Source organism: Cheilinus undulatus, linkage group 5 (genome assembly GCF_018320785.1).
Source record: "Cheilinus undulatus linkage group 5, ASM1832078v1, whole genome shotgun sequence".
Taxonomy (NCBI): domain Eukaryota; kingdom Metazoa; phylum Chordata; class Actinopteri; order Labriformes; family Labridae; genus Cheilinus; species Cheilinus undulatus.
Genome location: NC_054869.1, coordinates 3550487 through 3574866, shown reverse-complemented (window position 1 = coordinate 3574866; position 24380 = coordinate 3550487). Strand labels below are relative to the sequence as shown.

The window sequence follows — 24380 nt, the reverse complement described above, 5'->3', positions numbered from 1 at the left end:
TTTTTTCTGTTAGTAAGTCAAGTGAGAGATAAGCACAGACAGAGAGACACAGAGTTAGAGAAAACACACACAGACACACTCATAGAGAAACGTTCACTCCTACTTATGTAAACTCCACCCGTTCTCTGCACTACGTTAGTTCCTGTTTTTCCCAGTCTCCCTCAGACCGCTGAGATGAGAACATCTCCAAAACTCAGCAATGCCACACTCTTTACAAGCTCTATTTTAAACTGCGTCATCAGCTTCACTTCAACAGTCTTCAGTTCTTTTACTCTGACAACGTACCTCAACACAATCCTGACAAAGGTTAATGCAACCGTATCACAGTTTTCCAGTCTTAAAACCTTCAAAAGCTCCCAACTTCAACTCACTCTTGTTTTAATCAGCTTTAACCTCACTGCTCCACCACACCACTTTTACAACATGCAGCTAATCTTGGCCAAACTTTAGGACCATGGGCACATAATTGCAACAAGTCTTACATCTGCAGTAGTCTAAGACGGCTTTATAACTGAGATATGCTAAACTCTCCAAATCCTGTTAACTCTTCATCAGTGCTTCTAGCAATAAGATCCAGCAACAACTATACAAGCAGCACAAAGCATCCTATTTACATAAACAATTACACTTAGTGGCAGGGAAACTATGACATTCAAAGCACACAAATATCTGTACATGTACAATATGCTTCACAGTAATGTTTTACATTACGGACAATAACTCCAACCATCTCACTCACTATTCACATTAAAGATTAGGAGAAATATAGCAGCGCAAAATTAAATCTGTCCTAAAGCCATGCAATGCTCTGACATGTTAGCACAGTTAAAGTTTCCTCTGTGAATTAAGACATCATGCACATCTTTGGGTTTTCTCACCAGTATGTTATCATTCATGCTTCAGAGTTTGGCCAGCATTCAGTTCTCATTTAATCCCATCCTCGTCACCAGTATATGTTGTAGCAGGAAATACTACTTTACAAGAAGAGTCAGGAGTCAGAACGAGTTGAATGCAGCCTTGACGCCATGTTTGTAGGACAGTGGTACAAGAGTGAGACCCCCAACCTCTCTGAACATACAGTTTATCTCCAGCCTACGTGTAGCTACACACTCCTAAATGTACACACACACACACCCCCACACACCCACACACCCACACCCACACCCACACACACATTTCCTGATAACTATAAAACAATTACTGGAAATGAACAATGGTCCAGTTAACATTTCCTCCTTAGGAACTTTCCTGGGCTGAGCCAAAGCGTGGAGAAAAAAAGGCACAGCACACCAACATCAAAACCTCATCCCAACTGTGAAATATGGTGGAGGGGCCATCATGGTTTGGGGCTGCTTTGCTGCCTCGGGGCCTGGACGGATTGCTGTCATTGACGGAAAAATGAATTCCCAATTTTATTGAGACATTTTGCAGGAAAACTTAAGACCATCTGTCCACCAACTGAAGCTCAACAGAGGATGGGTGATGCAACAGGACAACGACCCAAAGCATAGAAGTAAATCATCAACAGAATGGCTTCAACAGAAGAAAATACGCCTTCTGGAGTGGCCCAGAGTCCTGACCACAACTCTATTGAGATGCTGTGGCATGACCTCAAGAGAGAGATTCACACCAGACATCCCAAGAATATTGCTGCACTGAAACAGTTTTGTAAAGAGGAATGGTCCAAAATTCCTCCTGACCGTTGTGCAGGTCTGATCTGCAACTACAGGAAATGTTTGGTTGAGGTTATTGCTGCCAAAGCAGGGTCAACCAGTCATTAGCCTAGGGGTTCACATACTTTTTCCACCCTGCACTGTGAATGTTTACATGGTTTGTTCAATAAAAACATGAAAACATATCATGTTTTTCTGCAGTATTAGTTTAAGCAGACTGTGTTTGTCTATTGTTGTGAATTAGATGAAGATCAGAACACATTTAATGACCAATTTATGCAGAAATCCAAGAAATCTCAAAGGGTTCACACACTTTTTCTAGTGACCAGCTGTCATAAAAACAAGAAAAGAAATACCACACTTTACTCAATTAAATCAGTGATTTTTTTTTTTTTTTACGCTCAAAAATACTAAGTTTAAAAGCTTTGGAATTAAGTAAAACAAATCATTGAAATTCAGTACATCTAACTTATATTTTCAATTATGTCTAAATTAACTGAGTTGATAGAATAACCAAATTCACTTGAGTAAATGTAATTTATTTATTTGTTTATTTGTAAAGGGACCATGTACAATAAAAACATAAATGTTTCCATTTGATGCATTGTATCAGAGTTAGCTTAAAGCTATCTGCAGTCCCTTGGCAGGTCACAATTAAAACATCAGTTATAAAACATCACAAAGAAATTGAAAAAAACATTAGCTTAAAGCTGCAAAGCTGAGATCATCCACCCAGGCACGTACACTCTCATACACACAAACACATTCACACAGTCATATTTAAAATGATGTTATAAAATCAGTGTGGGAGTCTTTCAGTAGATTTTTAACTTTGTTCTTGAAGCTTCTGATAGAATCACAGTTCTCAATGCTGTCAGGGAGAGCGTTCCACTGAGTCGTGGCTTTTACAGAGAAAGCTGACTAACCAAAAGCAGTCTGACGGAAAGGCACAGATCAATCTCTAATTGAAGATATTCTGGTGGATTTTATGGACTGCTCAGGATGAAGATTAACAAATTGACGTAATGGGAGAGGAGCCAAGCCATTTAAAATGTTAAACATAGACACAAATTAGAAAACAGTTTAAAATTCTCAAAGCTAAGCAGATGAAGCTTCTCTAGAATCCTGCAGTGGTGATATTGCATAGATTTTTTTTATCTAGAGTTTTTAAGGTTTGTTTTTACAGAAATTCCAGTGGTTTCATTGGCTGTTTCTCCAGCTTGTCCCTAACATGTGACACAAAATGACAAATGAGAAAGGATCATAGCGTGCATGAAAGTCTTAGCGGCATCCATCGAAAGACAACCTCTAATATGTCTAAAATGTATCAGACTGTACCTGATGGTTTTGGCTATTTGTTTCACATGTGACTTAAAATTAAGATTTGAATTAATTGTTACACCAACATATTTAAACTCCCTCACAGTTTCAATCCTCTCAGCCTTTATAAAAATGTCATCACTGGCAGACTGGTTGGTTTTAGAGAAGAACACACCTTTTGTTTTGCTTACGTTAAGGCTGAGACATGACTGGTCAAGCCACTCTGTGATCCTTTCCATAGCAGCTGTCAGCTTCCTAGCTGCTAGTTCAGCAGTTTTTGCATGTGTATATTAAACAGTACTGTTGGGGTACGTTTGCAGATCCATGCCTTGACACACCTCATGGCAGATCATTGATGTAGAGACTAACTAGAAGGGGGCGTGAAACTGAACCTTGTGGCACACCTATTGTACACTTAATATTATCAGAAAATACATCATTAACTTTAACACACTGCATCCTATCAGATAGATAAGAAGACATCCATTGCAGCATTCCAGATGAAAAATTAAATTTTGAAAGTTTTGAAATAAGAACATGATTTACCGTGTCAGATGCTTTTCTCAAACCTAGAAATACAGCACCAATGACCCCTCCTTTATCTAGTTTAGATTTTAACTGCTTGATCAGTGTTACGGCCACAGCCGCATCCCCCCCTTTGTGTAACTAATTACTTCTGTGGAGTGTCTGTGCATGTGTGTGTGAGTGGCTTGGGTGCTCTCTAGGCTGATTCCTGACACCTGTGCTGCTGGTGAAGGTGATCGGTGAGCAGCTGCAGCAGAACCAATCAGCCAATGAGAAGCAACACCAATCAGCCCAACCCTCATAAAAGTGTGGACTGCCAGCAGTTGACGCGCAGCTTCACCTTAGTTTTGAGCTCGCCACTGTACTTCTTTGTGTTTGATTTGTTTTAGTGTTTTGGACTTCTGTTAAGATTCTGTTTGAGGCACTCATTTGATGCACTGGGCCAGGTTGTAGTTTAGTTAGGCACACACTCACATGTAGGTTTTGTTATTTGTTTAGTCACACTAGGTTTAGGGGTGCTGTTCTGTTGTTGTTAGATTTGGTTAGTTAGTGTAGTTAGTTAGTTATGTTCAGTTTGTGTCACCAGTTAGTTAGTTTTAAAACACTAGTTAGACACTGTTTTATTTGGTTATTAGTTGAACAGCACTCATCGGTCCTTTCATTTTGCCTCACTTTTGTTAAGCACAGTTTTACTTTTGTAATAAATACCTTTAATTTACCAACTACATCTGGTTTTATGTTACTTCCTTTATCCACAACGAGCTGGTCGTAACAATCAGATATAAAGCAGCTGTTTCAGTGGAGTGATGGGCCTAAAGCCAAACTGCAGTGGATGTAAACCAAAGTTGCTATCTGCTAGATATGTAGTCAGTTGTTTGACAACAACCCTCTCAGTAACTTTTGAAAGCACAGGAAGAATACTTATTGGTCTGAAATTACTGGCTTCATGACGGTCTCCAGACTTAAAGATAGGGGTAACAACGGCTTGCTTCCAGGCACTTGGAAAAACATTGTGTTTAATTGATAGATTGATTAAGTGAGTGATTGGTGGTAATAACATGTTTTGGTGTATTTAATAAACATGGTATCAAGCTGGGTTCTTTAAGATTCACTTCTGTGGCATCTGTTTGAGCTAAAACAAAAGCTTCATCTGGAGAAGCAATGAGTGCAAAGTCCAATTCCCTTTCAATGAAGTTTCTCCCAAGGTCATTAACTGAATCAATAAAATAACAATTAAAGTAGCAGCAATAGTAGCCTCGTCATCTGTCATAATTTCATCAATTTTCAGTTGAATATCCTCTGAGACGAGTGGCTCATTCCTTGTCAGATTACTGATGCCCTGCCGTATTAGTTTACCGTTACCTTTGGCATTATGTAGAATATTAAGATAAAATTGAGATTTAAGATAAGAGATAAGATATTCCTTTATTAGTCCCACAAGAGGAAATTCCAATTTACAGCAGCAAAAAGTATCTTAGACAAAGCAGGCCATTGGCGACAGAAACACAATAGAAACAGAGTACAAATAAGAGTAGTGTTGCAAGAGCACTAACAAATACAAACATATGGAACATAAGGATGTCAACTTACAAATTATAAATAGTATTTACAAACAGTTATGTACAGGTTGGGTTTATTACAGATTGGGTGTGGTGGAGATATCAGTGTGTACAGCTATATACACACACATATATATATACAAACATGTGTACAGATTATACATATAAATTAGTTAATGCACAATTATTTTGGGCAGTTTCTGTTGTGGAGTCTTAAAGCTGCAGGAAGGAAAGACCTGTGATACCTCTCCTTCACACACTTGGGGTGGATCATCCTGTCACTAATGGAGCCTCTTGGTGCACTGAGTGTGTGTTGGAGGGGGTGGGAGTTGTTGTCCATCATGGAGGACAGCTTGGCTGTCATCCTCCTCTCCCCCACTTCCTCCACAGGTTCCAGAGGGCATCCCAGGACAGAGCTGGCCTTCTTTATCAGTTTGTCCAGCCTCTTCCTGTCAGCTGCTGTGATGCTGCTCCCCCAGCAGACCACGCGGTTGAAGATGACCGAGGCCACAACAGAGTCATAGAAGGTCTTCAGGAGTGCCCCCTGCACCCCAAAAGACCTCAGCCTCCTGAGCAGATAGAGTCTGCTCTGACCTTTTTTGTAAAGTACAGTGGTGTTATTAGTCCAGTCCAGTTCAGATGAACACCCAGGTAGTCGTAAGACATCACCATCTCATTGTCCCTTCCCTGGATGTTCACTGGTGATGGGGGGGAGTGGGGGCGCCGACGAAAGTCCACCACCAGCTCCTTGGTCTTACCAGCGTTAATCTGGAGGTGGTTCTGCTGGCACCAGTCCACAAAGTCCTGGATGAGTCCTCTGTACGACCGGTTGTCCCCATCTGTGATGAGGCAGACGATGGCAGAGTCATCAGAGAACAGGTGGCAGATGGGAAAAGTCAGCAGTGTAGAGGGTGAAGAGGAACGGCACCAGCACCGTTCCCTGGGGGGCCCCTACACTGCAGAGGATGGTCTCTGACACACAGTCCCGGGTCCTCACATACTGTGGGCGGTTGGTGAGGTAGTCCACAATCCAGCATGTGAGGTGTTGGTCCACTCCAGACAGCTCCAGCTTGTCCCTCAGGATGTCCGGCCTGATGGTGTTGAAAGCAGGGAGATCAGAGGAGGGGGGCTGCTGCAGGGCTGACACAGCAGGGGGAGGGGCAGATATCTCCTCAAACCTACAGAAGTAAGTGTTTAGTTCATCTGCCCACTTTTGATCCCCAGCCTCCTGGGAGTTTGGCTCCTGGTGGCCTGAGATAGTTTTCAGGCCTCTCCAAACTTCCCTGGTGTTGTTCTCCTGCAGCTGTTCCTCCATCTTTTTCCTGTATCTGTCGTTCCCCTCCCTGATTTTTCTCCTCAGCTCCTTCTGGACAGTCTTCAGCTCCTCTTTGTTCCCTGACTTAAAGGCCCTCTTCTTCTCCTTTAAAAGAGCCTTAATGTCAGGATTGATCCAGGGTTTGTTGTTGGAGAAACACCGTACAGTCCCAGTGGGTACGGTGTTCTCCACACAGAAGTTAATGTAGTCTGTGATGCTGTCTGTTAAACTGTTGATGTCCTCCTCATGAGAGTCGCTGAATATTTCGCACACTGTAGTTTCGAAGCAGTCCTTCAGAGCCTCTTCAGCCTCGTCAGACCACTTCTTCATGGTGCGGGACACTGCTGGTAGCCTGTTAACAAGAGGCTTGTATAGAGGCAGGAGATAAACCAGGTTGTGATCAGCTCTTTCCGGGGGGGTGAGTTGTATGCCTCCTTGGTGTTGGCATAGAATAAGTCCAATGTTTTATTGTCTCAGGTGGCACATGTCACAAAAAAGCAAAAAAGGTGCTAGACAAAAGACTTACTAGAGTTAGAGAAGTGTCAGCACTCAAAATGTCCTTTACAGTAGTTTTATTCAAGGCAGCAAAGCACAACGGACACATTTCCACTTAGTCTTCCTCAGCATTGTGTGACAAATGCCTTGAATAAAACTACTATAAAGGACATTTTGAGTGCTGACACTTCTCTAACTCTGGTGGCACATGTGACATACTGGATGAATTTGGGCCGAGTGGAGGACAGAGAGGCATGATTAAAGTCCCCTGAGATCAGTAGGAGAGCCTGAGTCTGCAGCCTGTTTATCGCGCTGGTGATGATGTCACAGGCTGCATCGGCGTTAGCGGAGGGAAGAATGTACACAGCCACAACAATGGCGTGTGAAAACTCCCGTGGCAGATTGTATGGCCTCAAACTAACCGCCAACAGCTCAATGTCCGGGCAGCAGTGCTGCTCTTTGATAGTGATGTGCCTGGAGTTACACCATCTATCGTTCACAAACACGGCCTCTGTTTATCCTGCCTCAGTTCATTAATGACCTTGTTCTTTAGGCCCTTAAAAATCAGCATGTCTGTGTTCCCTTTAGATTTGATGGCTTTTTTTTAGTGCAGCATCCCTTTCCTTCATGAGTTTTCAAACATTTTCTTGTAACCATGGTAGATTTTTTTTTTCTTTTACATTTTTTTCTGGACTTTAACAGTAAAACGTCCCCTTACAGAGTTAATTTTATTAGTAAATATACTGCAACTGCTCTCCAGATCATCAGAGGCTATTACATCATCCCAGTTTAGATCAGTAATTTCATTGTCAAACACAGCTTGCCTACTTTTGGGTATGCAATATAAATTTGTTTGAGTTTTGGGAGAAATTTAAACCTGTTTTTAGTAAGCTTCCTAGCCACCAGGGTCAGATTATGATCAGATAAGTCAGTAATCAGGTTGTAACTTTTGGTTTATTGGAAAAGATCAGGTCAAGTTGTGTGCTAGATTTTGTTGGAAATTCTTGTTGCACCTTTTATTAGCTGATCTAAATTAAATTTATCTGCTAAGCCTTTCAACTTTTTTCTCCTTACCTTGTCTCCCCGGTCTAAGTTGAAATTGCCCATAAGAATTGATTCTATGTTGGGACTACATCCTCTGAGGATTTCTGTGAGCTGGTCATAAATTAAATTGAACTGAAATAATTTGTAAATCATACAGAAAAATAAAAAGGAACCACAAAAAATGAAGTACACACCGCTCAAATTTTTTGTTGAAACTGATTTCGTCACAGTTTTTAAGTGGTGGAAATACATTTTTTGAGTATTCATTACTCTTACATTTATGTTGGGTACTAAAGCTATGTGTTTAACATCAGCTGTAATTTTCCCTTTCTCTAATCACTTCTATCTGGAATATTAACGCCTCCCAAAGTAGTCCAACTTAACTACAAATGACAGTAAGTGAAAAGTGCACTCTGGACTAGGATGCCACCTCCCATCATCTTCAGTAAACCATTCACTGAATAATCTACCCGCCCCCACAGGCAGAACTTCTCTCACTGAATTAGAGACCTCACTCATGGAGCAAGAGTGTCTAGAGCCCAAAGGCATTTTGGGACAAAAAAATAGTTACATTGATTGAGTACTGTTTACCTACAACTAAAAATGTGTTCAACTACTCAGAAAAATAGAGTTGAAAAAGCTATTTGGATTTTTAATTTAACAACCTATTTTTTTAACCAACCTTCAACTGTTCAGTCTCACAGTGTGCTTATGTGTGCTTCTGTAACTGCTGTGTATGTAAAAATATAATATTGTTTAAAATGACTTTGTAGTCTAGTTGTAGTGCTAAATCTGGTCTGACTGAGAGTAGCTGTTCTCGCCAAAACTGCACCGTTTGAATCAGAACCACTGGAGAATGACATCACTCTCTCACTCCCATCCCACTCACCCAGTTATTTTGAGTAGGAGAGTCAGGTCACTGGGAATATTGAGAAGAACTGTCTAACATGTTTTGTTCTGAAAACTGATAACTTTTCATAGTGTATACTCAAATATATTATTGAAACACACAGAAATGATCAGAGATTTTCAAACAATTTAATCTGTCAGTCAAGTCATAAAAACTTTGGATGAAATTAACTTATTTAAAATATGTAGATTTCACTCAAAGATTCATGTTTGAGTTTTACTCAAGAATATCGATCATTTCAACCCAAATACTCAAAATAATGATGTTCATTGGTTTTAAGTAAGAATACCTAAATATAACTTAGTTTTACTAATTCTACAAAGGCCCTTGAATTATTTTTTAGAGAGATGTTTAAAACTAAAAATGTTATTGTTATTTATTTGGCAAATAAACTGAAACAACTAAGTAGTCCTTTTTCACACATAATGGTCAAAAAAACTCATATTTTGTTTTGACTTTTTTTGACTTTTCCACATTCTCTCTGGGTGACAAACAGTTTCTAGCTGTTCCCACAGACTTGCTTTAGATGAAACTTTTCTGCCATCAGTCTTTAAATCTATTAAATCCCAGATTTGTTCAATAGGATTCAAATCATGACTTTGACTTGTCCAGTCCATCAGTTCCAGTCCTCCAGAGTCCTTTTTCTTGGTCTAATAGTCTCTGCTGTCACAGCTTTGAAGTACGCTTGGCGTCATTGTCTTGTTGGTTTATGAACCCACGACCAATCAGATTCAGTCCAGAAGGGATTCCTTGATGCACTAAGATGTTGTGGTAGACGTTCTTGTTCATTGTACTGATTTTCACTAGTTTGCCCACACCGTTTCCACAAATGGAACCCCATACCACACTGATCATCAACTGGCGGCCTGAGGGCCAATTCAGGCCCCCCAAAGCTCCCTGTCCGGCCCCAGAGGATCATTAAATTCAGAAAATAAGGAAGAGAAGATGTTGTGGTTTTAAGAGTATCTTTTGGCTTCAAATGTCTGCAGCTGTTAAATCCACCCCAGAAACGTTTAATATTGAAACCGAATGACTAAACAGTTTTTCATCATTTTCATGTGTTTGACAGAAACTCACTTCAGCCATTATTAGTTTTTTTTCTTTTCTTAAATGTGTTAGACTGGCAGAAATGTTGCAAAAATGGTTGGATTAAGTGATGAAAAGTGGTCAGAGAGTGGCAAAAATAGGTGAGAAGTGTCAAAATGGGTTGTGGAGTGGCACAAAGGGACAAAAATTACAGGAAAAGAGATTAAAATGTGCCAAAAATTGGTAAAAGAATGGCAAAATGGGGCAAAAGTAATAAAAAAGGGTTTAAAAAGTGGCAAAATAGATGAAAAAAATTATACAATCGTGGAAAAAAGCAGACAAAACATGCAGGAAAGGTGTTTAAGAAGGGGTTAAAGAAAAGCGAAAATTGAGCTTAAGGGGCTAAAAGTGTCAAAAAATGGTTTAAAAGTGGCAAAAATGATCAAAAATGGGTTATGATTGCCAAAAATTTTTGCAGAAATGGCCAAATGGAGTCGTGTAAATGGGTTAAAATGGTCAAAAATGAGTCAATTTTGGTGCTAAATCATAATTGGAGAGGGCCCATTGTCTGGGATTTTCAGGGGCCCAGCCAATGCTGGGGGCGGGCCTGTCTCCTTGTAGCTGCCAGATAAAGAGATGGATGTCACTGCCAATGCCTAAAAAATTCCTGTGTTTTGAAAGGAAAAACAAATACTAATATCTGTAAGTCAGACCAAATTTAATTTAATTTTTGTTTATCCAAAAGTCCGCCCCCAGAGTCTCTGTCAAAGATTAAATCTGCCCTTGTGCAGATTTACTTGATGACCCCTGCCACACCATTATAGAATCTCCTCCATGTTTCACTGTGGGTGCATCTGTCATCCAAACGTTCTCCAGCTTTTCTGCAGACATAAACACAACGGTGCTGACTGAAGAGTTCAAACCTGGACAGGTCTGTCCAGAGTACCTTCTTCCAGTCATCAACAGTCCAGTGTTTGTGCTCCCTGGCAAATCTGAGGGGTTTCTGGATGTTTGCAGTCCTCAATAATGGCTTCTTAGCAGCTATTCTTCCCTTTAAGCCTTGTTCCATCAGTCGTCTGCTTGTGGTCATTCTGGAGACTTTCTCAGACTCTGATCTAGAAGCATTCATCTCTGCCTGAAGATCAGCAGTGCTCTTCCTTCTCTCTCTAGGACTTTAAATCCTGAGGTGTGACACCTGCTTTAGTTAACTTTGCTGCGTCTTTCTTGGGTCGTTTTCTAAGTAGCAGTCTGGGCATTGACTCCAAAGTATCCTTGACCTCACTTTGAGAACTCTTTAAGTCTTCCCCTGTTTGTCTCAGAGACCATCCAGCATCATGAAGCGCTTTAATGCGGACTCTTTCATTTTCAATGAGCTCCCCATGTTTTAACTTTTTGAACAGGAATGAGGAATTTCAAACTGAATTCACCTTTTTTGTACCCAAATTTGAGATTTTTTTTTCCTGCTTATGTCCACCAAGGGGCTAAAAAGAACATGTTTCTGAAATTTTATTTCATTTTTTAGTATTTGATTTTTGATAATTTCTTCTGTATCTTAGAATATTTTACTCACCCTGTTCTATCAGTAAGGTAGTTACGTTGTCACCTTGTACAAACAGAAGTCGATTTATGACCACAGCTTAATGCTGTTAACTTTCCTAAAAAGGGAAAATGTCTTCACTTTTTGTAAACTTAAATACTCTGAAGTTTCTGGAGGAAAGGTTCATTTCATGTGGTATTTATGCTCTTATTTTAACATTAAATAAGTGGTTGAAGTTTATAGAAAAGTTAAAAGTCAGGAGGAAAAAAAACAGTATTACTGCACTTGTATGGTGGCTGAAGAGGCTCAAATCCACAGAGAAAAACAGAGCACTTCCCTTTAGGTAATCAGCAGCACCTCCTCAGGTGTGCTCACCTTCAAATCCACCATGATGTCCACAGCCCACAGGTGATTTGACTAACCAGTTTCCTCGTTTGTGTTCAGCTATTCAAATTCACAGTCTGTTTAGAGAGACAGGCAGCGGACAGGGACAGTTGAGCCTCACAAAGCATGAAAAAGTAAAAAGCTGGGACATTAACCTCAGCTCAAACCCAGGGACTGACAGAGATGTGTGGAAAAAGAGAAGACGACCAGCAGTGGTGACGGAGGTAGGGGCTGTTCTGGTTTTATACATTTCTAATTCACACTAATGTTTACTGTTAGATGTTCTGATAAATGTATTATTTCAGATGTTAGGTGTTGGTATTTACCCCCTGAATATAGATTTAAATCTCTGACTGAAGGCCGAAAACAGGCAGAAGATAACTGAAATAAGTCTTTCTGGTCTCTGCATGTGAGCTGAACTCAGAGGTTTTAATACTGATGGCTTTGTAATTAAATGTAAATCTGTTACTGACAGGCGTTCCCTGATGTTTGGAATAGTTGGTAAAAGTCAAAGAGCTCTGCTTCAAAAACTCACAGGTCTTAATGTTAGGAAAAGTCATGATTGTACTTCCTGTCCTCTAAAGCTAATCTAACATCAAAATAACTCCAGTTTAAAATAATGAGGGCTGATAACAGTTTAAGTTGGTCACACTAGATCTGTCCAAACTATGACCTCCGGCAAACTGTAGCACTAATATGAAATATGACCCACATTAAAACATGAAGCTTGTGCTTAAGTGTATTGTACTTCCTGGTTTCGGCACAAGGCAGTGCTACCATGTGAAATCTGTAAACAAACATTTTGACAAGAAGATATCTTGATTAATAATGTCCTGATGTATAACCACAATAAATAGCAGCACCAATCATTTTTCAGGGGCAGAGCCAGTGGTAGCCGAGGCTAAACGGGCCCCCTGAAATCTGATTGGCTCCCCAAAATCCTAAAAGTGACTGTCTATTTGCCATTAACAAGCCATGAATGCATACTAAATCACGAAGCATGCATTAACTTACATTAGATTAAACATGCAAACTTTAAAATCCTCATGGTGAGAAATAAGAAAGTGGCCCCACCATCCTGATATATTTCTGTATGTGGCCCTCTGTGGAAGAAGTTTGGACTTCCCTGCACTCGATCATAATGGACCTTTTTCTGATTAAACAGGGTTTTATCCTCCAACAAGCTCCACTGTTCATTACCTCAACAGCACCTGCTTGCTGAGTTCGTGTTACTACCTCCTTTTGTCTTGTCGCTCTGATTGGCCCTTAATTAATGTGTGGCAGAGTGTTTGTCCAATCACCTTCCAAGAATTTTAGTCTCTGGACTGTCAGGTAACCTAGCCATGCAAAATAGAGGAATCTTTATTCAACATGATTTTTGAACACTTCAGTGTTTATTGTCACCGTTCATGGAGCATAACTGAAGTCCTTTAATGAGTACGTCAGAGGATTAATAGATTCAGAAAATCTGAGAAGGACAAACATGGCATGCCATTGTTCAACTTTTTTTGTCTTCCGGTGTAAATAAACCTTCAGCCTAGTGACTTATCAAACAAGTAGAACAAGTAAAGTATTTATTATTTTGGCATGGTGAATGCAAACTTATTGGTCTTATCCGGAGGGAGCAATTTCCCTTTCTGGGAACCTACACAGAAGTTTTGTTCCCTGCATGTGGTTTTGGCCAATCACGACACAGCATATTAGCATCAAACTCAGTGATAGACATGACGAGGGCTCCAGAAATGAGGTGCAGGTGGCCTAGTGGTTTAAGGTGCTCCCCGTGTGTGTGGTCGGCCAAGGTTTGACTCCGGCCTGTGGCACTTTCCTGCATGTCTCTCCCCAGCTCTCTCATCCCTGTTTCCGTTTCTGTCCACTGTCCTCCTCTGTCAATAAAAGCATAAAAAGCCCCCCAAGAATAAATCTTAAAAAAAAACAAAAAAACAAGGACTCCAGAAATAATGTGGCTAAAATATCTCAACTGCCCCCTTGTGGCTGGCTTAAGTATAGGTGATAGAAACTGATCTTACTGTTAAAGGCAAAAAGTGCCATTAATTAATCCCTTTAACTACCCCACCTAGAACAAAGCAATGGAAAGATCTTTTGTTTGCATTTCTCATACCCCTGGGTAAGAAATAACCACAATCAATGATTTTCTTCTCAATAGACCCCCTGGTTTTTAAAATATTGACCTCTACCAAATTATCGAGATGTCACTTAATGGTTTAAGTACGTAATTTCATACAAATACCATCAAAAGTAGAATAAATCAAATAAAATTTAAATTTTATAAAGAAATAAACAACAATAAATATCCGGGGTATTGGATACACTATTTCAGCATTGAAACATAATATTTCTGAACTTTTCACCTCAACACAACTCATCTGTGTGACTGTGCATCAGGACAAATACGTTTTGAGCACCTTGAGCACAAGGTGGCATTTCCACCTTGACACACCTGATCTCATCCACACTGTGCTTGTAAGACAGTCTTGTTGACTGATGAGTGCCGTGCAACCCTGGATGGTCCAGATGGAGGAGTAGTGGATGGTTGGTGGATGGCCACCATGTCCCAACAAGGCTGTGAGATCAGCAAGGAGGGGGTCATTTTTTGGGCCAGAATCATGAGGAGAGAGCTGGTAGGCCCCTTTAGGGTCCCTGAAGGTGTGAAAATGACCTCGGCAAAGTATATAGAGTTTCTGACTGACCACGTTCTGCCATGGTACAAAAAGAAGAACCGTGCCTTCTGTAGCAAATTTTTTTTCATGCATGGCAATGCTCCATTTCATGCTGCAAAGAATCCCTCTTTGTCATTGGCTGCTATGGGCATAAAAGGAGAGGAACTCATGGTGTGGCCCCCATCCTCCCCTGACCTCAACCCTGCTGAGAACCTTTGGAGCATCCTCAAGCTAAAGATCTATGAGGGTGGGAGGCAGTTCACATCAAAACAGCAGCTCTGGGAGGATATTCTGACATCCTGCAAAGAAATTCAATCAGAAACTCTCCAAAAACTCACAAGTTCAATGGATGCAAGAATAGTGAAGGTGATATCAAAGAAGGGCTCCTATGTTAACATGGAACTTGGCCTGTTAAGATGTTTTTGGTTGAAATAGCTTTGATTTCAGTAAATATGACCTCCTAATGCTGCAAACTCAACAAATGACCATTTTCAGTTCTTTACAACCTAAATTTTTTTTTAGAAACTCTGTTGTACATAATAATGTGGAACAGTGCGCTTTTTACGATATAAAATGTTTGAACCTCCATCTAATAGTTGTAAGCAAGTGAAAAAAATGAATTTATAATCAAAACTCTGTCTATGCTAGTAATATTAGTGTACCAGGGTGTTTAGTTCAAAGGGAATTAGTTGTGATAATGATTTCCACATATTTTTCTAAATTTTTACCATATCTACTAATATCAACTCAGAAAGTGTCAAAAATGACGTACCGAAGAAATTCTTTTAACATATTCATGAAAAATCACTTAATGTTTTATATTTACAGCAACAGATGAACAGAATTTTGATTTTATAAAAAATATTAGTCCATTAGCTTACATTGGCTTAATTTTGCTACTCGTACCATAAAGCGACAAATCAACCATTTGGTTGAGCATGTTTTTAAAAAATTATAAGATATCTAATTTAAGTTTTTCTGTGGTATCAGGTAGTATAATTAAGGCCTCTAACACCATCCTATGTCAAAAAAGTATTCCTACCTTTCAAATATTCACCAAAACCAGTAAAAATGTCTTTAATGATTTTCATGTTTGTGAATTCCTGGTTGGAGAGCAAATGAAGAAGCATACCACTGACAGACACAGTGACACCTGGTGACTTTTTTATTTTAATATTCAATTGTACATTAAAGTTTATTTCAGTGTAAGGCCCTCACAACTTGTGTCAAGAAAAAGCTGGCCCTGGAGAAGGCATTCATGAATCAATCAGTTAAACTTTATTTTTAAGTCTCTTTTTATTAAAATAAAATAATCTAGTGCGAAGTCTCTACATACAAAATGAATATATGTTAATATATACAATACAAGCCTACCCTGGGAAAAGGAGACGACTTAAAATGAAAATGTAAGAAAGACACAAAAGCCTGATAATGAAATAAATAAACTGACAGCTCAGATAATGAACACTATGATTCTTTTATCAGTGAGGTGGGCTGGTAAGGTTTTGACTTTCCCATGCTTTAAAATGTAACTCACTGAGTGCCAGCCAAGTTTGACGTACTCTGTATTTTGCTTAAATTCTCACATGTCTCTGTTCAGAGAACTCCTCTCCCATAATCCTAAATAACTAAATACAGATAAACACAGAGACTGGCTTCAGCATCCTCATTGTGAGTGCGGGGATTCTCTGTCATCCCACATTCACTATAAAAACTAAAAACACCAAATATTAAATACAAAAATCTGCCAAAAAAAACAAAAAAACAAAAAACAAAAAAACCCTGTAAGTACAGCTCAGTTCACATTTTGTCTTTTAGATGTTGAGTATAAATGTTAGATATTTAGTTGATGATGTTTCCATGACGTCTTTCTACTGACCAAAGCAGAACAAAACAGCCGTCTGTTTGTTAAAGGGACAGTCCGTAAAATAGCTGCTGATAAACATGGCTCTTCCTGGTTGGTTTGAGGTGATCCCTCATGGTTGTTTCACTGCGTCAGAATGTCACGCCGCTTTGTTTTGCATCTGATTTCCCTTTTTTAAAATAAAACAGACAATGCAAATTTAGTGCAGATGATGCTTAAAGAGGGGAAATGGGATATGAATCCTGTTTATTTTACTACTTTATACTCTGATAAACACCCAGTATCGGATAAAAATACTAGGATGAGTTTTCTTTAAGCTTCAGAAAGATGTTTTTGTCTTTGGGGAAATGTCATGTCTCTAGAATATTTGTGTGTTCTGATCAAATTTATGGAGTTGTTTTGTTCATTTTCTGTATCCCTTTAAAATAAGGTGTCCTCTTTGGTGTCTTGGTATGTATTTCATCTTCTTGTGGCAGATTTTGAATGATTACGTCTCTGATTCATGGTTTTCCCTCAAGGGACAATAATTTCCACCCAAAAAATGTAGAAACTTTAACACGGCCACCCAACACTCGCTCATGTGAACCTGGGGTTCTCAAACTTTCCAGCCTGTGACCCCCAGAATAAAGGTGCCAGAGACTGGGGACCCCCACTTTAGCTGAGGGTGGTTGAAGCAGCTGAGCACAGCCATGCAAATTCAAGAATAGTCTGGTTCAGACTTAGACTTTAAGAATTTTGTAAACATTGCTTTGATTTCAGCATAAATCTCACCAAAAGACCATGTTTTTATTTCAGATTTAACTATTTATATGCATCTAGTTTAAAAATATTGGTAAACTGTATCTTTAAAATCATTTAAAAATATTCTTAGTTATTTTTTTGAAGGCATCTGGCGACCCCCTCCCAGTGTCTTTGTGACCCCCAAAAGGGTACAGACTCCCATGTTGTGAACCACTGATGTAAACAGCGATGAAATGTTGGAACTGATAGCGTCTCATATCATCAGCCCGTAATTTTGTCGACTAAAACTGACTAAAAATGTTAGTCAACAGCCTTTATTTACATGAAAAAACTAGACTGAGACTAACAAATATAGATCTGTGATGACTAAAACTGACAAAAACTAAGTTTTTTTAAACTTTAGTTTTTGTCAAGATGAATGACACTGGACTAAAATGTTCTAAAATCCATGATATTTCTCCACTGTGGGTAAATCTGTAAATACGAACCGTCCATACCTCTTTTGTCTCTCAGCTGTAGAAAGCAGGGACCCCAGGCTAAGCAGAGTGTATAGAACACACTACCATGATTTGGTACCAGATTTAGGCAAGATAATAAATGCTTCGACTAAAGGTAAAGACTGAAATGTGACGACTTTTGTTGGACTAAAACTAAACTAAAATGTTTTGAATTTTCATCAACTAAAACTGAAGAGGATAGAAATTACTAGAACAGGACTAAAACTAAAATGCATTTCATTTAAAGACTAAAACTAAGAATAAAATTATTAATAGCTGCCAAAATTAACACAGGGGGTGGGGGTTTCTGGTACTTGATGGGATTTTGGCCAGGCCAGGGGCACATATTTTTGTTAGAAAAGCCTGAAAAGGTGATTTTTGTTTTTTTTGCATTTTTTGTCTCCTTTAAGACTGCGTAGACCTGGCTGTTTGGTTTTGACTGAAGAATCAAAAATTTTGTGTGTTTAGTTTAAAATCAGGTTTTGTGTTCACAATATAGAGAAAAGGGGCCAAGGTTTAAGGGAATGTGTTAGCAAAAAAAAAAAAAAATGCACTTCTTTAAAGGTTATTCTTTGGGTGTTTTGTTTTTATTAGATCGGACAGCTGAAGAGAGTCAGGAGACATCGGAAAGAGAGGATCAGTGTGTTGAGGACTACAGCCTCAGTTTACGGGCGTCTGCCTAACCAGCTGAGCTTTACCTGTGCCAGAAAGATACAACAAAGGTGCTCAACTTTATTTTAGAGATATTTTAGTTTTGCACCAACAGTTAAAGTTTAGTTAACCAAATGCACACAATCTAAATGCAAGGTACCGCTGATACTACTACAAAAAACAACCCGTGAATACAAAACGTCCTTCAAATACTAATACTGAATTTTGGTGGAATATCTTAACGGTTATAATTGCAGTGTAAGTTAAGTGTTCTTTAATAAGCCACATATTTTTTTGTGTAAATCCATGCTGGGGGGCTCATTTCCTGTTTTTCTGTACTCAGTTCAATAATTACAAAAGGGTTTCTGCACATGTCCTGAATGTGATCAATCCGTTAACCATGCAGCTCTGACATGACTGAGTCCTGATTAATTCTGAAAGATATTTTAATGTCTGATTTTTAGTGTGTTTATTCTGCTTCTCTCATCTTTAGATTTGAGTTTTGGAGACTGAGGCTGGAAACTCTTCATTGTATCTCTGTCCCTGCAGACCACTGAAGGCTCAACATCCTCCATCCAGTGGTTTTTTTTTTTATTTGAGTTCTCCTGCACTGGTCATGAATCCCTACAGAGACACAGTCCTGAACTCTCTGAGCCTCCCGTCATATTCTCCCCCTGACTCTCATAACTCCCATGATTCATCAGCCATGTCACCGTCTCCTCCAGCCACCCAGACAGGTCAGCGCTCTGTGTCAGAGTTGAGTTATGACTCTCCTCCTCATGTTGCCCCCTCAGAACAAGATGGAGGTCAAAGCATGGTCTCAGACTCCTCTGACTCGCCTCTTCCAGCCTCAGATCCAGTCTACAGTCTCACATCCAGGCTTCAGTCGAGCCTAGCCGCAGAATTAAACCCTTACCCTGCCCCCGACACGCCCCACTCCTGCCAGGTCTCCGTCATCATCCCATCCCCAGACCTGGACCAGTCTCCGCTCCAGTCTCACTACGCCGATGACTCTGGCCCGGACCTGGAGTGTTCCATCTGCTTCAGTCAGTTCAACAACGTCTTCCAATGTCCCAAGATGCTTCAGTGCAAGCACACATTCTGCCTGGAGTGCTTGGCTCGCATCAACGTCAAGTCAGCTCATCCCAACACCATCCAGTGTCCACTGTGCCGCAGCCTCACGCCCCTGCCCGACCTCGGCCTGCCCAAGCTGACCACCGACTCCAACGTGCTGTCCTACCTGCCGGCCGCCATGCAGAGGGTCTACAGCATCCGCTTCCTCCGGAACAAAGGGAAGCTGCAGGTCAAAAGGTCAGCAAGTTCTAAAGCCTGTTTACCACATGCTCTGCACTCCTGAAAACTTCCTGACATTGACATAAATAATCAGTCCGCTGTTATAGGAGCTGGACTACAGTTATTCCCCCTCCACATTTAACAGCTGCTGTTTTTATTTACCTGCTTTCCTCAGATCAGCACCTTAACCTTAATCTTGTAAGGCAGATGGATATAACAGACTCAATCTCTGTTATCAGGAAAACCCATTTTGAAAAGCCCCAGTCTGGAATGACTGTGGTGAACAGAACACTGTTCGGACCAATCAGCTTCATTAGAGAGGCTGAGGCAGTAGCTATGGGCGGGGTTTAGCAGTTTGCAAAGGCTGCCTCCAGTGCAGTGATTGTTTGTGAGAGTTACAGTGAAAGGGTTAGTATATAACAGTTGATAGTGGAGGGATTGGCTCGGACTTAGCCACAGCGATAGTTTTATAGAACTAGACAGAATTTCTTTAGTAAAATAAGGGCAGAGAGCAACACTCTGAGTTTTTCATGACAGATGAGATGGTTTTGCTCTCCTCCCGCTCTGCTTCAGCTCGCATTTGTGATCGTTACAGATGAGGTTTGCTGGTGTATCCAATGCCTACTGCTGCGGTAGCTGTTAGCTCGGATGTAGCTGTTAGCTCGGATGTAGCTGTTAGCTCGGATGTAGCTGTTAGCTCAGATGTAGCTGTAGGAAAATGGCAGTTAAATCAGAACTGGACCATATTTCTTTTAAAACCAGAGCAGGGAGCCACGCCAAAAGCTTGTCTTGGCAGCAGAGTCTATTTGGTGTGTTAGGTGACCTTAACCTCCCTGATGACATCACTACTACATCCACCTCTTATTGGTCTGAAATGGTCAAATAGAGCTTTATAAAAGAGCTCCTGCACTTCCACAGTAATAGAGAACAATTCTGAAGCCCTAACGGAGGCACGGACTTCTTCCTGATTCACTAAGTAATAAAAAATACAGCGACTAAGGGTCGTGAGGAGGGTTTCTACTTTTTTCCACATCCTCCCTGTGTGACAGAAGTTCCTCTTTGCGTATCAAAACTGTTTAGTTCTATTTTAATGGTAATGTGGATTTAGATTTATCCAAGAATTATGAGTTGCACCTTTAAATAACTAATGCTCTGTCTCCTCATGAAGGTCATGTGACAGTCAGCGGCGGTGGGGTCCCAGATCAATGAACCCTTCCCTGGATGTGGGGCTTCCCAGCCCGCCTGCAAGGGGTCAAAGCGGCAGCCAATCAGGCGGTGTGGGTGAAGCTCTGTTCAGGCTGACGGGCCGGCCAGTGTGCAGAGCTTTCCTCCTGACATCTGTGGTGTTGATGATGGCGCTGCTGACGGGCATCATCATCTTCCTCCTCACCTTCAAGGACCCAAACAGTGAGTGACCTCACTTCCTGTTTAGGAAAAAAAGAAACCTTCAACATTTAAAGGGGACTGTGGCTCTAAGTCTAAGGAATGAGCAGCATCAGACTGACTGCTGCGGCTTAAAGATGAACTGATCCAGACGTGAAATCAGTCATAAACTCTGGGAGATCTGATGTTGAGCACAGAAGGAAGAAGAATCAACACGCTGGTGGAACTGCCATGGACTTAATTCACCTCATAACATTTAACCTGCAATAAAAACCTCAGAGGAGTCATGCAGAGGTTTGAGAATATAGACTTCAGATTTTAATGGCGGTCCTGTTGAAGATGGGTTGGCAAAGTAACTGGACAAACAAGATATTTTAATATTCTTAGCAGTTCTTATCTTGTATTTGAAGCCTTCAATGATTAGCTGTTAAAAAATGTCAGAGCCTTCTGCTCATTTTTATGTTCAAAGAGTGAGAGCAGCGTAAACGGTGGACTTGGATCTGTGACACGGCTCTTCAAGCTTTTATTGTTCTCTGCAATTCCCCAGCAGGCTCCAGCACAACCTGAAGTTACAGATTTAAAAAAAAAGTGCTCTCTGTCTTTCTGAAAGCTCCGCTCGTCTTCCTCGTGTCAGAGCAGCAGCTCTTCCCTCAGTTATAACCAAATCCTGTAAACAGGAATCATGCAAATGATGTGACACAGCGTTCCACAGCGAGCGCTCACACAGAGCAGAGGCCGCCACATTTACATAGATGCTAAAGCGCTGATAGAGGACCATTTTCTTGCAAAAGTTATATAACATTTTTAAAAACTCAGACACTGCAGGATTGTTTAAAGGCTTAGTACATCCAAATTATATGAATATACTATTCCAGTTAAAGAGGAACTCCAGTATTTTTAAACTAAGGCCGTGTTTTTACATCTTAGGTTATGGAAATGACGAGTGGATTCTGTCTGCTTTGGAATCAGTCGAACGGAGCTTTACGGCTGTTTGGGCTGCAAGAAACGTCCCCTGGGGGTGCTTCTTTCCCTCTAAAGCTCAGTTCAGACAAAAGATTTGCAGTGAGACGAATTGAGTCATGCAACTGCCTGCGTCAGGCCGCTCTACGACTTTCTGAAAGCTTTTCAGTTCACACCACTGCAACTGGGGGAGACGATGCATTGTTTCCATAGCAAACACTTGCAATAAATCTCTCTACAGTTATGCTCATAAACTGATCCCTCAGAAATGCTTCACTAGTCCAGTCTTCGTGTAGCTAAGATATCTGCCGAGAATAAAGCTCCTGCAGCCTCTGGTTGCTCATGTTTTGCATTTATAGTGTTGCACGTCCTGTTAATGTGTGCAACTGATACAGGAATGTTTACAGGCTGAAGTTTCTGTTTGATAAGTAAAAATAAATAATGTGATTCACAGCATGATTTTATCCAACAAAAATATTCTACTTTTGCCATCCATAAGCCTTTCAAAAAAAAGACTTCTTTTTCCCTTTTCACATGTATCTGCTTGCAACTTCCTGTAAGCTGAATCACAGATACGGCATCAGACGGCCTGATCCAAGCTGCAACCATCGCCAGAAATGCTAGAAACTGTCTTGTTGCGTTGCAAGTCTTTGGTCTGAACTGGGCTTAAAGGATTCTCTTTATAACACGAGTCCATCAAACACCTAAACATGCTGGATGAGGGCAGAGATCAGGAAAAAAACACTGGAATCATCCTTTACTCCTAGAGACGGTTTAGTCATAGTTTTGGTGTCACGTGTTCACATTTTTAAAAGATTTTACAGTAAATACTGCCCTCCAGCCAACACTATACAAGCATCAGGATGCTCGATTATCCCCATCAATAATTCATTCTACAGAGGACAGACTTTTCTGAACGCTTCCTCCACAGTAGTCATGCTGTAGTTTTTATGTGACTGTCTAAAATAATGTCAGTTATGCTTGAAGTGAAGATGTGGAGGAAGATTAAACTAAAAAATGTCTGCTTGTAGACTTTTCAAAGGTTAATTTCTCACAAAAACTTAGTCCCAGTCAGTTAAATCGGTCTTAGGGTGTTCAGCCAATCAGCTCGTCTGTTTCCTGCTGTCAGTGGTGTCCCTGAGTGCTGCACGGGTATCAATACTCAGGGAGCGTGTGTGATCCAGCTGACGCCTTTTACATAAGGAGATGGATCATGCTTTACCGGACCAGTGAAAACATCCTTAACAGCAACTCATGACAAAAATCCTGAATTTGTTTACAGAAATGCCAACAAGCAAAACTTCCTCCAATACTTTGACTTGTAAATAAGAGACGGCCGCCAACATGCCGTCAGAAACTCTATCACTAAAACATCTAATGCACTAACACGGCTGTTTAAACTAATACTCAGGCACCACAGGATTTAGTCCAACATTTATCCTCTTTCTTTAGTTTAAGGCCCTGACTGGTTTTAAAGTGCAATGAAAAATAAATAATTTTATGTATTTATAGAACTTTTTAAGCTCTGTCACTATGTTTGCCTCATGTTTAACTTGAATAAATTGCATTTTGAATAAAAAGGGTTTGTCTTTTTTTAAACAAAGCAGAGGGAAGACTGAGAGCGGTTAAACTTTTCAGAGACGCTACAGAAAGTTTTATTTTTAGACTTTTGGCAGCTTTTGAAACTGCAGACAGCTGAATGCAAATTAATTCTGGGTTGGAACAAAATTTCTAAACCACACAAACTCATTCAGTGGTTTAGAAACGAGAATGTAAAAAGCTCTTTTTTTTCCTGTGATTATGGAGAAATTAAACTTCCATGTATTCTAGATTTATCTCATACAAAGTGGAATATTTCAAGACTTTTTTGCTTAAATGTTGAAGATTACAGCTTTAGTCCAAAATTAGGATTTATAGTATAGAAATGTTGACCATCTTGCAAATTATACTCGTATACAGGTGCATATTAAAACATTCCAATAAAATCATCAAAAAGTTGATTTATTTCAGTAGTTTAGTTCAAAAAGGTGAACTCATGTATTATATAGATTAATTACACACAGAGCCGTGAAAATGTATTTGCCCCCTTTCTGATTCCTGAGGTTTTTGCATATTTATCACACTTAAATGTTTCGGATCATCAAACCAATTTTTATATTTCACAAAGACAACCCAAGTAAATAGAAAATGCTTCTAAATGTTTCTAAATGATGATTTTATTAAAGAGATTAAAAAAAATCCAAACCTCTCTGACCATGTGTGAAAAAGTAATTCCCCCCTTGTTAAATCATGACTTAACTGTGATTAACCAGTTTTTGGAACGCTGAGTTCAATTTCACTGGCCACACCCAGGCCTGATTACCGCCAGATTTGTTCAATCAAAAAATCACTTAAATAGAAACTGTCAGTTTGTGCTGGAAAACCTTTCAATATGGCTGAGTTAAAACAGCTCTGTGAAGAAGAGTGGGACAACATTCTTCCACAGCAATGAGAAACACTCATCACCCGTTATCACAAATGTTTGA

General features: G+C 40.1%; 1 protein-coding gene across 4 annotated transcripts; it reads left to right on the top strand.

Moving 5' to 3' along the window:
* Positions 1 to 11771: 11771 nt before the first annotated feature.
* Positions 11772 to 23844, top strand: LOC121510311 (RING finger protein 208). 4 transcript variants are annotated; one of them, XM_041788297.1, is made up of 4 exons: positions 11773 to 12012; positions 18163 to 18290; positions 18713 to 19530; positions 20681 to 23841. In XM_041788297.1, exons 3-4 carry the CDS (start codon positions 18836 to 18838, stop codon positions 20925 to 20927), a joined length of 942 nt encoding a protein of 313 aa, XP_041644231.1. In that variant the 5' UTR covers positions 11773 to 12012; positions 18163 to 18290; positions 18713 to 18835; the 3' UTR covers positions 20928 to 23841. The 4 variants fall into 4 exon arrangements, with proteins under 4 accessions (XP_041644232.1, XP_041644231.1, XP_041644230.1 ...); XM_041788298.1 differs by lacking the exon at positions 18163 to 18290 and having other exon boundaries at positions 11772 to 12012; positions 19014 to 19530; positions 20681 to 23844; XM_041788296.1 differs by lacking the exon at positions 18163 to 18290.
* The last annotated feature ends 536 nt before the right edge of the window (positions 23845 to 24380 follow it).